This window comes from Acipenser ruthenus, chromosome 9 (genome assembly GCF_902713425.1).
Source record: "Acipenser ruthenus chromosome 9, fAciRut3.2 maternal haplotype, whole genome shotgun sequence".
In the NCBI taxonomy this organism is placed as follows: Eukaryota; Metazoa; Chordata; class Actinopteri; order Acipenseriformes; family Acipenseridae; genus Acipenser; species Acipenser ruthenus.
This window is the reverse complement of record NC_081197.1, coordinates 52,962,797-52,980,724: the sequence shown is the minus strand read 5'-3', so window position 1 is coordinate 52,980,724 and position 17,928 is coordinate 52,962,797. Positions and strand designations below refer to the sequence as shown.

Genomic DNA, 17,928 nt, shown 5'->3' with positions numbered 1-17,928 from the left:
GGGACAAACAACATGACAGTGAACGTGCTGCATAAATGGCCTTTATTAAAGAATGCCAGATGCCCTTCGGTAACTAGAGTTTTGGGACTATTTGTAATTGATTTCCACATCTGTATAACTTGGCAAAGCGTTGTCTTACACTTCCAACCAATTCAGTGGATGCAGAGCGTGCAGTCTCAATGTATTATTATTATTTATTTCTTAGCAGACACCCTTACCCAGGGCGACTTACAGTTGTTTACAAAAAATACATATCAACAATTACAGAAAGATTAAGAGCAAGATACAAAATACGGTGACTTCAGTCCTATAAGAGCAAATACAAAACACAGTACGATTTGATATCGGGGCAGTTCAAGAGCAGATAAAAGTGTTGATAGTTAGATATGAGTGCAGGTGAAATACAAAATACTACAGATTGGGTTAAGTGCAGAATTAAATACAGTAAACTAGGGAGTAGATAAGTGCAAGTTAAAGTGCATTAAAGGCCGAGTGCTATATTGTCCAGAAGGGAAGAGTTGAGTTTTACAGGTCTTGTCTGAAGAGGTGTTTTAATTGTTGATGTCAATAAATAAATAAATTCTAGCGAATAACCTGCCTCTGAGCATTCAGATCATATAACGTGCAGCTGACTGTACAACGTGTCTTTGTACAGGGTGAGGGGGTAATTGCAAATTATGTAACATAAATATCTTTGCGTATTTGAAGTGTTTAATTACCATACTAAATAGCCTACTTTTAGCGTGGGCATTGGACGTACAGAATGTAAATGTACAAGAGAGCTGATGGCAAGGTAGTGCCATTCCCCAGGTGTGCCCCAGTTTGGGAACTAATGTATTAATTTATAAACATTTCAATTCCTTTGGTGAACATTAAATATTTGAATATCAAATTTGTATCTATGTAAGTTGAGGATACAGTCAGAAAATACAGCACCCACGTTCTTCGCCTGTTCTATGGAGACATTCAGTCAAAAGGTATGATAGGCCCTACATGTTTTCAGGAAGTGTGCAGCTACAGGTATGTATGGGGCATTAAAAGGGTCGAAATTTAATAGTTAGTTAATTTGGCAATTCATAAATAAATGTGTACTTTTAATTTGCCAATTCATAAATTAAGGTGAGGGCATTTAACATAACGAGAAGGGACTTTTATCTTTTTTTTTGGGGTGGGGGGCGATTTTTGCTCCAGATGAAATAACTCAAGCTATTAAGTCAATACAGAGTGGTAAATCTCCTGGCCCAGATAGGTTTCCCATAGACTTTTATAAGAAATGTAGCCCCTGTTTATCTCCCTTGTTGAGTGCTATGTTCTCTGAATCTTTTACATCTCTTTCCTTACCCCCCAAGCCTCTATATCACTTCTATTGAAACAGAATAAGGTCCCTCTCAACTGTGGATCATACCGCCCGATATCGCTTCTTAACGCAGACTTTAGAATTCTTGCTAAGACCCTAGCACACCGTCTTCAATCAGTTTTCCCCTCCATAATCTCCTCTGACCAGACAGGGTTTGTGCAGGGCAGACACTCTTATTTTAATCTTTGCCATCTGTTCAATATTATACATACTCCTTCTTCTCTCTTGCCTGAGGTTACTGTTTCACTCAATGCGGAAAAAGCTTGGCTTTGGTCCCAATTTTACTTCATGGATCAAGCTGTTCTATACCTCCCCTTCAGCCTCTATTTGCACAAATAACATGCAGTCTAAATATTCCCCTCTCCACCGGGGTACACGACAAGGTTGCTCTCTCCTTCCCTCCTTTTTGCAATTGCCATGAGCCTGTTTCGATATCCCTGTGTGGAAATCAGGATGTAAAGGAAATAATTCGGGAGGGGGGGGGGGGGGGGTCGAGAGCAGAAAGTATCTCTCGATGCAGTTGACATTCTTTTTAGATTTCTGCACAAGAGCAAACTCTTCCCCATCAATTTGGCTGCCCTCCGCTGTCCCCTTAATAATTTCCCTTTCACAACTGCATCCAATAGCTTCACCTATCTGGGAATCTAAGGTACACGCTCATACCACAAGCTCTTTCTTTAAATCACTCCCCTACTAGAGCGTATTAAACAAGACTCGTTATTGGTCCATTCTGCCTCTTTCACTAGCAGGTCGCATTAACTGTCAAGATGAACACACTACCTAAGTTACTCTACCTTTTTCAATGTATCCCTGTTTTTATTACCAAAACGTTTTTCAACACCCTAGATCAAATTGTTTCTTTGTTTATCTGGAACAAGAAGTTTCCCAGAATCTGCAGAGAATTCCTCCAAAGAATAAAACTAATGGGGGGTATGTCTCTACCTTCAATTTTACTATTGGTCGGTTAACATTCTAAATCTATTGCATTGGTCATGATCTCACCCCCAGCTGGATGGGCCTGTTTGGATGATCCCTATCTGCCCTGTTGTGCTCCTCTCTTCCCCTATCTGCCTCTCAGTTTAGTGTTAACCCACTGATGTGTCACTCCCTCCGGATTTGGGCGACAGACTCTGCTTTTAGTACATGGTAGAGGTGGAATTGAGTCACTTAAAGATTTATACATAATTTAGCATGATTTCACCAGCTTTCCCTAAAATGTAACCTTACCACAAACACACTTCTTTCATTACTTGCAAATTTTGAATTGTACAAAGTAAAGTGGCTCAGTTTCCTCTACTGCCTGCTAAATCCACTGTTGATTCCATACTAGAATTCAACCCTGACTGTAGGGGAGTTATATCTAAAATGTATAACATCATATTTTCTCTGCATTGCCCTTCACTGTCTACATTGTAAACCTTGTGGGAACAGGATTTAGGATTCAACCTCACAGATGACATTTGGGAATCCATTCTTGCTCGTGTGCATTTCTCTTCAGTTTGTGCAAGGTTTTGCATCGCCTCCACTTGTCAAAGGTCAAACTGGCCAGAATTTACCCTGAACTGGATCCAGCCTGTGACAGATTAAATTACTGTGACACAGTAAATTAGCTCCTGCTTCTCTCATCCGTGTGTTCTGGTCTTGTCCCAGGTTGACACCATTCTGGACCTCTGTCTTTGAGACCCTCGCTCAAACCTTTCAAGAGCCCGTTGATCCTACCCCACTCATTGCATTTTCTGGTGTAGTATCTCACAGTGTTCCCCTATGTGGACTGCAGTGAGACACTGTGGCCTTTGCAACTTTTCTGGCTAGACACCTGATTTTGTTTGGATGGAAGCAGGCTGCCCCACCCTCTTATGTTAATTGGATCAGGGATCTTATGCATTCCCTTCAATTAGAAAAAAAAAAAGTTTGCACTAGGGATGCACTGGAACATGTTATGAAGCATGGCAACCCTTTCTTTCCCATGTTGACAAACTCAGACTGTCCTCTCTTGCATAATTTTCCTTTAAAGAAAGCAAGTGTGTACTCCCTCCCTCCCTCCCTCTCTTTTCACTATGGTTTGTTTGGATTCTTGTTAAAAGTATATAATTTGTAAGCCTACAGCATGCACATATTTAACATCAGCCTTGTTAAATATTTAAGCAATTATTTTTTTTCCAGCCATTAAAATGTTTGCACTCACTATGGTGGTTTGTTACATCCTGGGGGTAAATATGTGCATGCGGTAGGTTTACAAATTAATATATTTACCTTATTTTAATCCAGTTGACACCACACTATCGATTTGTAGACACCCCCTCATGTAATTGACAATATTAAAATATGGTTTAAAAAGTTCAATTTCCAAATGAAATTGAAAGTTCAGTTGGCAGTTGAAATTGAAAGTTCAGTAGGCAGTTGAAATTGAAAGTTCAGTTGGCAAACAGCTAATTTGTGAATTAAATAAAAAATTGACAAATTAACAAATTAATTTATGAATGTATTAAATGACAGATGAATTACCGAATTAACTTTTTACTGTCTACCCCTTGTAATGCTCCATAGGTATGTCTGGAGGTTTGATTGTATAACCCCACAGGACAGGGAAATGGAGAAGTCATAAAGCACTGCTCTATGTTTTGATTCAATGTACAGTACTATTGAATAAAGTGCTGTTTAAACAAACTTATTCAATTAAACATCTTTGTCCTTACAGGTGTTTTTTTGCTGACAGTTGCTATGCAAATTAGATTTTGCATTCAGCAAAATAAACTTATATAAATAAAGGCAATCTCTGTCCTAACAGTTTGAGTTAATTTGCATTAGAACAGTCTCACAATCATGAGTGTTAACAACCCCTCACTTCTTGGCTGCTACCTTTCTTAGTGGAGGTGGTCAAGGGACACTTGTCATCTGTAAGCAGAGAAGAACACAATTAGGTCATTATGACAAACAGCCAGGTGAAACGAAGCAGTTTGACCTCCCAGACCTGTGTCCATTATTATATGTAAATAGCAGAGGGTACATTGCTGTGTGAAAGAAACAAGTGACCTCTCACCCCCTTTTAAAAACCTTCTTGTCCCGATGCCATTCTTTGATCTAAATATAAATGGTCCTGACACAGTTCTCAACAGTTGGAGGTTATTCATTACATTTTCTGTCCTAGCTCATGAAGCAATACATTTTTTCAAGAAACATTTAATTTTAAATGTGATTTGATTGTTATGTAAAAAAGTGGTCAAGGGTAGGTGTGGTGTGCATGTAAAAACAAACAAACAAAAACAAAGACCTTTGTAACTCATGCCCCACGTGATAAAAATGTGGCTGAAGCCTTATTATCTTTTTTTTTTTAGTTTGTGTTCCCATGTTTTCCACCATGGCTACTAAGGGGTTATGTAGTGGAAACATTCAATCACAGAAGACAAGAAACAGATGTTCTCAAGTGGCCCATGTTACAGAAACTTACAACGTAGAGCAAGACATACCTGGTTCCACTCATTGTGGATTTTGTGTAGCAGGTCACTACAAGCCTACAAATAAATGTGCAACTTTGACCCCAATGAGTGCCTGGTTTGGTTTGGGAGGTAGCGTCCGTCCCCCCCCCAAGCATTGTTTTCTGGCCTTCATGACCCCTCACTTGAGTGCCATTATTCCAGTAAGATCGATCTATGATAAGTCCCATTGTGTGGTGCTGTCATAGGTCCTATTTGACTTCTTCTCCCCCCACCCCATTACAAGCAACTTTCAATCACAGTGAATATTAGCAAGTTGTTTTCAAACCAGGTATTATAAGAAGCTCTGTGTTTTTTTTTTGTTTTTTTTTTAAATAATAAAACTAAGGCAAACATTCAAAGAATTTTCCATTTGTTAGTTTTTCTGCATGCCCTACCTGAGCTTAACTTTCTGAAACAGATACCTCTTTAAATACAACTGCCTGTCATTTCTCTGTTAGAACTGTTTCATGTTATAGTTTGTGAAGTACTTGAGGAAGAGCACAGCTGGAAAACAACACATCCTGTTTTTTGTTACCAAGTGGAATGCTGTAATTGTGCCAGCATGAATATCTGCTGCACCGAAATACAGTGTATTCTAAGAAAGATGAAAGCCAACATTTTTCCAGAAACTGTTTTTATGATGGAAAAAACGAAATTTGACCTCAAGTTGATGAATGCGAACTGTAAAGTTGAACAACAAATGTTAAATTCAATCCTGGACATAACACTTTTTCATGTAAAGCCAACATTTTTTTGTTATATTTTTTGGAAGTCAGTAGCCTCTTTTCAATAATCCTGTCGGTGAAAAACCAAAACAAACTACAGAGAGATAGACATTTACCACAAAGCAATGAAACCTGCAGGGGTTTGAACCTTAGACAGTAAAATTGTATGGCACTTCCTGCTCTTTGAACCAACGTTAGTGGCAGAATGCTTCTTTTTTGTAGGGACGTGCTCAACCCTTCTCAATGTTGGCATCCTTATATTTGGTTAGGAATGTTTATTTTTTTCCCCCACAGCAGTAGTTCGACTTTATAACCACCCTGTGCGTGGGAACCACTGCACTTGGTGTCACAGGCTCTCTGGTATAGAAATCTTGGAATCTTATTAATTAAAGTAAAACACATATTATCCAAACTGTTCAAACAGCCCCTTGGTAACCTGTCTTGCTGTGTAATGTGTGCTTCTGCCAAGCTGTTGTAGAAATGACTATATTCAGGCCTCAGTCTCTGGTGTTTACAGAACTGTTCAGTACTGCACTGGATTGGGGGGGTTATATCGTTTTACCAGGTTTTTTGATTGAAAAAGTAATTGAAACAGTTTCACAACTGTAATTTGATTATCCAAACACCCTAGTCCCAGTTATTTTGGACAATAGAGGTTTTACTGTTACATAAAAATAAAGGACTTGTGTCTATAATTGGAGATGAAACAAAGCCAACAGTCTTTGTCAGGACAGAGAGGAGTTGACGAGAGATCTAGGCATGAAACATCCTTCGAAAAGGACAGAGGCAAACGTGAATACAGGTGAAAGGGTGGAACCTTTGTGACCTTTCTGCTATGTGGTTTCTTCAGCTGTCATGTTGTCGGAAAAATATAGAAACTAGGTGTGTCCAACCATGGATTTATTTGCAGTCTCCACAAACCCTGTTGTTATCAGACACTGCATACCCTCTAGGTTGATGCTGCTACATTGCAGCTTGTGAAGATATTATGAGCCTTTTAATCCTTTTTTACACTAGCACTCTTCACAGCCCAGTGAGATCAATTTAACACATCGGTGCTGAGTCCCTCATCGCTAATCTATATTCAGTCAGACTAGTACAAGTAATCCTGCTTTTTGCTCATTTAAGTGATAATTTGTTTTTAAGTGCAGTGTACAATGAGGTAAACATTCAGAAATCTAATACAATTATTTTGTTATTTGGAATGTTCACTGCACTTAAAAACAAATCATTATTTGAGCTGTCTGATTGACTGGAAAAATTGTGACTATAATTATCACTATTATTACTAGCTTGAATCAATATACAAAACTTCATGTAAGAAAGTATCAAGATTCCTTGATACATGATTAATCATTTCACTTATAGGCACAGAAATTACTAAAGAACGTTCAAAAGGTATTCTCATCCCCATATTACATTTTTCACACAATACATTTTGACTAAATCTTGTGTAGTGTAAGCAGTGTTCATGGAACCCCGCCCCCTCAAGCACTGCCTGTGTTCTCTTACAGCACACCTTCACTGGGGAGTCAAGGGTTTTACCACAACTCCTGGAGGTGTTTGATAGAAATCTTTAACCTTGAAAGGCAATAAAGTACCTTGTGCTGTTTGAAGTTGGAATTTGTATTGGAAAGTATTATGCACTTTAAAAGGTCTGCTTATCCGAATGGTGATTAGCAGTAATGTGCAGTGAGTACAACATGCTTGTACTGCAATGGAGCTTACTACTTTATTATAGAGTTTCCTCAGTGGAATATAGTGGAGGCACATAAATATGGCCGCAGACAAAGTATTGGCATCCTACACTTAACAGAAGGTAATTAATAAAAAAACATGGTACGAAGTCAGCTGTATTTTCGGGAGCTCATCGCACAATTTCCTGCGTGTAGACGGTTCATATTCACACTCCTTAATAAATGGAATATGTTAACAATAATCAAAATGATGACAAGACTTTGTTAATTGCCCTCTGTAGGTATAACTGGATCTCCATACTTAGTCTCAGTGTTCAGATGTCTAGGACTGTTTTCTTTTTAGGTTTGTTGGTGAAAGGTGCTCATGCTAGCAGGCATATACAAACACGCAGCCTGTGAACTCTAAATTAAACCTTTTGTTAACAAAAGCATCATAAGAAGTGAAAAACTGAAGCTTAAATTACTCTGTACAGACCAAATTAAAAAATATATAAAGATGGTAAGCTGACTAAAACAGCCAATTGCAAAAGTATTGAAAGAAAATAAAACATTACTTGCGGCCCTGAACCACTGTGACACTGGAATAAACAGGATCTGGAATATGCTTTAGATCACATGCTTCTGTGAGCAGGTCACTTTGTTTTTATTATTAGCTTAATTTACTGTGCACGTTTGTCTGATTACTTTGCTGCATTCTGTCGGCATATTGATATAATTCATGTGTAAAGGTCTTACCATAGAGTCATATGTATTATAGTAACAGGCTATAATAAGCACGCAAAACAAGAACTTTGCAGATATTTTTAAGGCTGGGGCGATGCCTACATTTTCAAAAAAGCAGATGCATCGATTCATCGATGCTATGAAAGGGTTCCTCCACTATGCAGCATCGCTGGTAAATGGATCTGCTTTGATAACATTTCTCTCACCATCTCTGTACCCTGGCTCATCCTGTTCCCACGGATCATCACCTGTGCCTTCCCTGTCTTGTACGTTGTCAGAAGCACCATCCGACGAGCCAGCTTCGGGTTCGTTGTGATCTTCGTCGACATTCGCTTGTTTCTCTCCTTGAAGAAATATTGGTTTATTTTCAGTATCTTTTCTAGCAAAGCAACTTCTTTAATCTCTTTTTCTTGCTTCAGCTTTCTCTTAGCACTCCCACTTAAATAACATTGATTCCTAAACTGGAGTTTTAACAGTAATAACAGTAACTAACCACAATGTCTGATTTGAATGTATGTGACCAATCACACAGCAGGCATTTGCATATTGGGGGCGTGTGTCACGTGCATGTGTGTTAGCAATCGATTAATTGGGCACTCGATTAATTGGGCACTGTGGCAAAGTGGTTTGCAGTGCGCAGGTGTAGAGGTGATGCAGTGATCAATAACAGACAGACAACAATAATCCAGTTTATAATCCAGGTTATCCAGGATAAAGCTGGAGTGGGGAGAGGCGGACAGTGTTCAGTTTTTAATTAAAATTATTAGTGTTAGCGTATATTTTGATTGTTTCAAACATATTCTGCCATAGCACTTCTCATACACTGTCTTGTACACTAGGATTTCAGTACATATGTTCCTGAAGCACTACAACTGCTACAGGTACCCCCGCCCACCCCCTGAGTGCTTTAGATACTATATCCTGCTCCATGCACGGCAGCGGCGCATATAGAGTTGCTGCGTATAACAATTTGGTAGTGGATTTTAATACAACAACTTTTGTTTTACGTAATATGCATTATACAAATCAAAAGATCCAATGTATGCATGTGAGTGACGTTTAATGTGTGATTTATAGTCTTCACACATTGTCAAACGGTTTCTGTTAACAGAGAAAAACAAACAAACAAAAAAACCACAGTGCCTGAATTCCACCTGATGAACCTTCGAAGGTTTAAAACTACCTTCAAATTCCTTGCTAGCGAACAAATCTTCAAACACAGCCCTAAATACTTACAGTAACCTTTTATCTTCAGAATCGCTCATCAAATTGTAATGAAACTTGGAATAGTGTACTGTGTACTTTACATTGACTTCACCACACATTGGTAAGGATCTTACTGTAGAATGTAGCTCACAGTGACTTACTTAGTTTGTTATTGGTGACTAAAAAAGGCGTTCTGGAAGTCACACTTTGTATGGACATTGGGTATGGTAAATTATTCATATAGATAACAACACAGTAAGAAGGTTTTAAGGTCACTTTTATAAGTTCTATTTAGATGCACTGTGTGTTACTTGTGTAACCATTTTCTTTCTTTTTTGTTATTAGGGACTGGAAACACTGTGGTCGTTATGGTTGGCTACCCGAAGGGGATTGAGATTTTAGAGCTGATCCGCAGAGGAATCCCAGTCAAAATGTCCATAGCTGTGGGCACCCGCCACGTGCAGGAATTTTTGAGTGGTCAGTCTGTTGTGTTCGTGACCATCGCCTTCATTGCAATGATGATCATCTCTTTGGCTTGGCTCATCTTCTACTACATACAGAGATATCTGTATGCTGGAACACAGTTTGGAAACCAGGTAAATAGCGCACAAGCTTGGGTGGGTTTTCATATACTGACGTGTCCGAGCCCTCTAGGCATTAATTGGTGTACATACAGTAGTATAACAGGTACTGTGAGTGGGTTATTTTGTGCATCTAATGGTGCACCTAAGTTTGAATTTCAGTCTAACTACTGTTTCATTTGTATGTAATTTGCCCATAAGCACTAGACAAGCAAGGGAGAATGCAAGTGGTAAGGCACAACCTGACACATTCCATACACACCTTCACTGAAAACAGATAGAGCAGTAAATGAGATCAAGGTTGTAAGTTTTCTCCTTTTTATATAAAAGAGCTTTCAAGTAATAATGTATACCCACTGAATTGGCATATACAGTCACCTCCAAAATTATTGGCACCCTATAAAGATGAGCAAAAAAGGCTGTATAAAATAAACAACACAGGTAATGAGTTATATTTTATGCTCAAATATATGGGAAAACCATATTTTTTAATTCTAATACAATTGCTCAGAGAAAGTTTTTTATTAACAAGTAATAACAATTTTTCTCAAAAAGATAGGTGTCAGAATTATTGGCTCCCCTAAAAATTCTTATAAATAAAATCAAACAAAATTAAATCTGCATTAACATTTTACTTCTTTAAGTTCATCTCTGTCTTAATTCATTAGTTCATTTAGTTCTGTCGAAGGGGAAAAAAAAGGTTTTAAAAATCTGATTTGCCAAAGATATCCTGTGCACAGAGAAACTGTGAATAACACAACATAATTTATGAACTACTGTAGTTATTTTCACATTTGTGAAATTCATATTGTAAAAATATTTTTCAGAATTTTTTTTTATTTCTTTAAGTAAACATGTTATGTTGTTTTTAGCAACAATGAAATACAATAGTTTCAGGTCTCCTGGTGCCAATTTAATTTAAAAAATATTTACATTGATAGTTGAGTACTGTGTAGGATAGCCAGCACAGACCTCGCCCTGCTACAGGTTCAAATATAAAACAGGAACACGTGGGTGTGTGAGGAAGGGGTTCACTAATGGGATTCAATAGATATCAGATTGGATTAGATGAGATGTGGATACACAAACTAAAAAGAAAAGAATTGTCAGATGCACCACGTTCTATGAACATGGCTGCTTTCCAGCCTCTGCTCGGTGCAGTGAACAAGCTAATTCTGTGCAGCAGATCCCTGATTCAGCATTAATAGCTTCTTCGTGCTGTCAACTATAAATGGCATGGCTAACCTGAGACTGGATTACAATACAAGCAGAAGATTAATATTGCTCATCAGATACTATTTGAATGATGTATTTACAAAGACTGGAAAGTCAGACAGTTTGAGAAACCGTTACAGGTCCCTATACATGAAACTTTCCCGAATTTCTTGTTCAATCCAGTATTGCACGCTATACTTTGGGTGCATTGTCCTTTTATATAGAAGAGTCAAGCCATCTGACATGGTGATTAAAATGCACCCTTGCATACTGGCCTCAATACCATCCTTTTTTACCTGGTCACCAACCCCAGTAACAAGGTTCTGCCCTTAGGGCTGCATTCAGACCTCTAGGATTCCCCAGCTGCAGTGCAGTTTGTGTGAAGACAGAGACAGGAGCAAGCTTAGTCAGCTTGCCAGCTGTTCAATATTGTAAGCAAACCTTACGAAAACAGTGTGTGAGTAAAGGATTCTGATGGAGTGTTAAATACTGGGTTCTGTACATCCTTTAATTTATGTTCATACATTTGTGATTCCAGTTTTGTTTAATATAAAACATATTAAAATAAAATGAAATCTAGGGAATTCTTGAGTGCCGCCTAATCACATTTCAATAAATCAAAAACACTGACAATTGTATTTTGTTTATACTTTGTTTTAGAACAATAGAAAGGAGACCAAAAAAGCCATAAATCAGCTCCAGCTGCACACTGTGAAACGAGGAGACAAGGTAAGGAATCCCACAGCTGTGTGTGTGTGTGTGTGTGTGTGTGTGTGTGTGTTTCTGTTGCTATGTTTGCAGGCACCCTGTTCCCTTTAGGAATGGGTGGGGAATTGGCAATTGTGCTTGCAGGATCCTTAGCATGGTAAATAGTAGGGTTTGTGCTAGGCCCTGAGTGACTACCTTCTCCAGATCCACTTCAGATTAGAAATGTGACCTTTATTAGACTGAGAACCATAATCCTATACCATGTTCAGTGACAGTGAAAGAATACCTTTATACTGGTAGTATTGGTAAACCTCCCTTGGTCCTTTGTGAAAATGGTCTTCTTTGGCTGGAGAACTTTACAATACATTTTTTAATTTTATTACAATAAATAAATAAAAATTGCACCTAAGACAGCAAGTTGCATTAATACCAAAAAATGACTGTATGTTCTACATGATGTGGCAACTTTATTAGCAACTGGTGAGAAGTTAAGTAGGAACATGTTTAGGCAATGGTATGATTTATAGGTGAACCAAGTTATCTGTCGTGATCAACTGTACACTTAAGACCTAAGGTAGTTGGCTAGAAAATGACAATTGCAGGTTAACCAAAGTGAGTAAGCTATGTTAAGCAGTGTGGAGTAGTGGTTAGGGCTCTGGACTCTTGACCGGAGGGTCATGGGTTCAATCCCCGGTGGGGGACACTGCTGCTGTACCCTTGAGCAAGGTACTTTACCTAGATTGCTCCAGTAAAAACCCAACTGTATAAATGGGTACTTGTATGTAAAAATAATGTGTAAAAAAATAATGTAATTGTATGTAGAAATAATGTGATATCTTGTAACAATTGTAAGTCTCCCTGGATAAGGGTGTCTGTTAAAAAATAAATAATAAATAATAATAATAATAAATAATATCGATCAGAACAGTGGATAGAGAGTTGTGCATGATGGCTTTTATGGTACTGAGGCTGTGGACATTTTGTTAGGAAAACACAATGTTTAGGTTTTGTCCATAACTACAAACACTCAATGGTGCCAAAATTAAAAATACTAAAGCTATGTAATAAATTCAATGACAAACATTTTGAAGAAGTCTTTCTCAGTGTCTTCCTCATTGAAGACACCAAGAAAGAATTCTTGTCAAAATTGAATTTATTATGTTGTGTTTAGTATTTCTACATTTTTAGGACAAAAAACTGCAGCATGTACAGGAATCTATAAATAGTGATTGATAGTTTTACTTCCTTTCTACATACAGTATGTGGTTAATACAGGAAGTTTGAATCATATGATGAATTTATTCCGGCTTCAGCCTTGTGCAGATGAGGAAAGCCTTTAGTAAGACATGGACGTGCATTTAGTCTTTCTCTTGGCACTCATTTTACAGAATTTCTCGTGCTTTCAGGCTTAACTGAAAGTGGCTTTCAGAAATGACATTGTTCTGAACTCAGACTCATAATATTACTAAAACTACAAAAAACAGGTCCATCTGTTCACTGCAGTCACATGGATTTCAGTAATAATCTTCTTTAGAGATTGGTATACAACGGCAGTGGACTGTGCCGAACAGTACAGATCTATCATTTCCTCTTAGAAATTTAGACATGCTTATGAGGCTGTTGGGTCGGCTCACCGGACTTGGCACCCTTAAATTACTTCTTGTGGGGCCACCTAAAGTCAATAGTGTAAAGGACAGAATTTGACCTCAAATTCTAGACAATGTTCTGTCTGGAATCAAATAATTACTATGTGCTAGGCCAATGGTAGAGCCCAATTTGAACATGTTCTGTGTGGTTTTTTTTGTTTTGTTTTTTTCCATAAAGGTACATTTTTTACGTGTGTGTGTATAAACAATACATAAAAGTGTCTCAGTGGTAAGGGTTTTACATTTTAAATATAGGAAAGTTATAAAAAATAAAATAAAAAATAAGTAGACAGGCATGTCTCATCATTGTAATGTCTCATCAATGCATAACTGAAACACGTGTTTCGTAAGTTTTACTTTTAGAATCTTTAATGGATAAATACAAATACAGTATTGTATGGATTAATACTAATATCTGTAAATCTATACACTTACTGTAGTAAACCAAACACTTATTGTGAATTTGTCCCAATCGTTATTTCTAAACTATTATAACCTTGTTTTTCTTTTATTCTGTTAGGAAATAAACCTGGATGCAGAGAATTGTGCAGTCTGCATTGAAAACTACAAACCTAAAGATGTTGTCAGAATTCTTCCTTGCAAGTATGTACTTAAAACCTAAAATTAAAAACGTGTGTGTGTGTGTATAGAGGATGCACAGGTAGAAAATCCGAAACCGGGTACCTGCCATGAAAAATACCCGGGTCTTCTTTGGGTAATGATTTTAAAAAATCACATATTAATGTTTTAAGTGCATGATATATATTTAAATACTATATAGTACAGATACATTTAGTCCCTTCAGATCTGTAGACCTGTGGAAACAGAAATAATAATAATAATAATAATAATAATAATAATAATAATAATAAATCTTAGTTTGAATACAGTTGTTAATGTTGTTTTAAAACATGGCATCCAGCAAAGGACCATTGTGTGGAATTTCTTTACCAAATCAGGAGAAAACAGAATTTGCAAACTCTGCCAAGGAAATATTTCATTCAAAGGAGGAAGCAATAGCACACTTACTTAATATGCTCCAGAAATATTTTTTATTTATGAGTAATGTTTTTCTCATACAAATTTCATTTTGTACTTTGCACCGTACATATTTTGGAGTGCGTCTGCTTTTTCTTACTTAATCTACTTCATTAAATTAATAAATGTTTATGGTTTTCAGTCTGTTCTCTGGGGTACGTCGCTCACAATACTTTATTTATTTGTTTATTTATTTATTTTAAAATAAAGGCTACTTATTTGATATTTTTGGTAAGAAACTATATCTGCGCAGTAACTTCAAGCATTCCATATTGAAGCCACATGGTTATTATTATTAATGGATCACAGGGTTATCACCGACACACACCCAACAGGATGTTGTTTTGTTTCCGATTTAGTTCCTGAGAAGAATAGTCGCTGCAGTTACTATTATTGAGCTGCACTTGCCGCTGTGTATTATTGTAAAACCTTGATATCCTGTCAGTAAAGAAAAGGCTCAATGCAAAACTTGTTTTAATGTTGTCTGTATTACGCCGGACAGAGACCCACGCTTACAACTGCATTGTCATATTTTCTACATTGTATTTAAATTCTCAAATTAATAATCAATACCCGGGTAGTAAAAAGAGACCCAGGTTTTCAGGTACCCGTGCCAACCTCTAAGATTCTACACACAGTAACAGCATCCGTTTCCCCAACATTGGCAATTTGAGCTTTCCTAGATTTTAAAATGGAGAGCTTGGCCTGCCCCAAAAGGAAATTAAGTAGCTGGCACAGATTTTTTTTCCCCTTAATATAAGGAATACCAAAAACAGAAACACAATCAGAAAAAACTACATTCATTTTAACAAATACATTCTTTAATAGAGCAAAAAGCGAGGCTAATCTATTACAAAAAACAAAACTCTTTGTAAAGCCAACCGACATTTGTCAGACACCGTCGGCTCTAATATGCAGATGTAGGAGTTGATAGCGAGAATCATGTATAGAAATCTCTCAACCTCTTTGACAGTGGGGGTGTATAGATGCTTCTGCAAGCTGGCCTGACCTGCTCCTCCACCTCCAAACGCCCTCTCCAAGATGTGTCTGGAAGGCTCTGTAATTTACTTCTCATATTTTATTTTTACACAATTCATTCAATGTATCCACCCTCACACTTGACAGGGGAGATCTGTCAAGTTTTCAATTTTAAACAAATGTCACTTCCTTGTCTTGACTGATAGCTGGAGAAATCTGTATGAGGGTGAAGGGTGTTTCACAGGGGGAAGAAATGCACTCAGTAAAACCCCTTCTAGAGTTTATTTCTCCTCATTAGATAAAAGTGCATGAATCTGGGAAAGCAGCACCCCAGCTACCCTCACAGACCGCAACCCCAAGATTAAGGACAGGCTTTGTGTACTCCAATTAAAATTCTCTATATTTAAAACATGGCATAACTTTATTACCACCGCCTTTATCATTACATTTGTAAAAGTCTTTTGCCAGAGCATAGAAGCTGCCAAATTATTTATTGGTTAAACTCTGCCCCTGTAGAGAGCTGTGGCAAGACCCAGTGCCACCTCTGCAAATGCCCCCTTACTGCCTGTGACACTCCCTCCCAATTCCTCTCAGCTGCTCTCTCACCCCCCAAAAACACTCATAGATATTTAAACTCTTCCCGGTTCCAAAGCAATCCACCAGGCAACACTGGAAGCCCAGGCTTTGTCCATTTCCCAAATACAAAAGCCCCACTCTTTAGCCAATTCATTCTAGCAGATTAAACTCTTTCAAAAAGCTTTTGACTCATAGAGGTTATCAATTGCTTGGCTGGTTACAAAAACATGAACGTCATCTGCATGGGCAGACACCTTTATGGGCTGAGCCAGAATCCCTGGGATAGATGGCACTGTTAGAACGTGCCTGAGCCTGCAAATAAGAGGTTCAATGGACAGGGAATAGAGCGTTCCTGAGCGAGGATATCCCTGTGGACTGGGAAAGGTGCACTCAGCCCCATGTTGATCTTCAGCAAACTTAAAATGTCACAGTACAGGAACTGCATGTGGGATATAAAACCCGGGCCAAATCCGAATGCTTCAGATACCTTCCATAAATAATTGTGGTCGACTCTGTCAAAGGCTTTCTCTTGATCGAGAGAGATAAGCCCAGCAGGGAAACCGAAGAGCTCAGAAGCAGCCAATGTGTCTCGAATTAAAAAAAAAATACTGTCACAATGCATCTACTGGGCACGCAGTAGGTTTGGTCAGGATGAAATATATTTCTCATTACAGTGCTTAACCCATTAGCGAGGGCTTTTGATATAATTTTATTGTCCTAACCCCGTTCAGAACTTTGTCTAAAATCTGAAAAGAAATGATCCATTCTCTGCCATCATTTGGTGCATAAACATTAACAAAAACAAGTGAGATGTCCCCGATCTTCACCTGCACTTTAAGTAGATTGGATACAACCTGAGCATACTGAGAAAGCGCCCTCTCAATTAAATGTTGTTTTCAAAAACGGAGGGACGTTCGAGAGAATGACTCTCCTGGAAGCTGACAAAAGGCAGCTTATTTTTTGAAAAACACCCCCCCCCCCCCCCCCCCCACCCCCCCCGCCGCAAAAAAAACCTAAACCCTATATTACACCTATATCCCAAAAAGAAAAAAAAACATGAAACAAAAAAAAATTAAACAATCGCTCACCTACTCACTCTACACACCTCCCCACTTCTGCAGCAGCACACACTCACTCCTCACTCTCCCAGCATGCACCACTAGACAGAATTTAGGTATTTGGCTTTCTTGTGTTAGCCTCAGTTTGAATGGAGCCTTAAGCTTGGTTCACAAACCTGCAGTCTGACAATATCCTGGATTTCCAGTCAGCTGTAAAGTGTCTATGATGGGGCAATTAAGGAGAGCCAAGGAACCTCCCAGTTCTGTCTCAACTGAGTCTTTTGCTGCATTTACATGCCAGCTTGGCAGAAAGAACCACCCCAAGATAACATATGCTAGCTGGAGAATTAAAAGTATTTTGTATTTGTAATTAAGTGTAGATATTTAAAATGAGTGTTGCGTATACCTGAATATGTAATTGGCTACAAAAATGGAAAATAGAAAACGTGTTTCTGGATTCTTCCTTTGTTTGTTTTTAGCCCCCAACATTAATTTGAATGCCAGGCGAGATCTTTACCACGTCCTGAAATTTATGGATCAGTCTAGGAAACAAACATTTGCAGCAGTGTAGATTAATCTATGAAAGAATGCTCTTCCATTGTTTGCCTTTCCCAGCCTAAAACAAGAATATATATATAAGAACCTTATTAGTTTTAAATAGTGTGCAGATAGTATTGTTAAAGATGTGAATGCTGTTTGACTTACAAAGTAATGAAACTGAAATGCCTTCAATTGGCTTTGATATGTGATGAATTTGAGGCATTAACGTTTCAAGCTGCTTGTTATATTAGGTTAACACAAATAAGAGGCTGTCTACCTTCACATTTAAACCATTATCCATCATTAGGAGCCATGTGGTTGATCTCTCTTCAGTTGGGGGCCTGTGTTTTATTTGAAGTACTCTACCTTTGACTAGACAGGTTTAATAATGGCCTAAGGTGTGT

General features: G+C 38.0%; 1 protein-coding gene across 1 annotated transcript in view; it reads left to right on the top strand.

The window, feature by feature from the left end:
• The window catches only part of LOC117406141 (E3 ubiquitin-protein ligase RNF149-like), a 33,376-nt gene that overhangs the window by 8,428 nt on the left and 7,020 nt on the right, over window positions 1–17,928 (top strand). Inside the window, exons 2-4 of the mRNA XM_034009981.3 lie at window positions 9,530–9,780; window positions 11,641–11,709; window positions 13,855–13,937. Coding sequence (XP_033865872.1) covers window positions 9,530–9,780; window positions 11,641–11,709; window positions 13,855–13,937 — 403 coding nt within the window. The remainder of the gene's footprint in view (window positions 1–9,529; window positions 9,781–11,640; window positions 11,710–13,854; window positions 13,938–17,928) is intronic.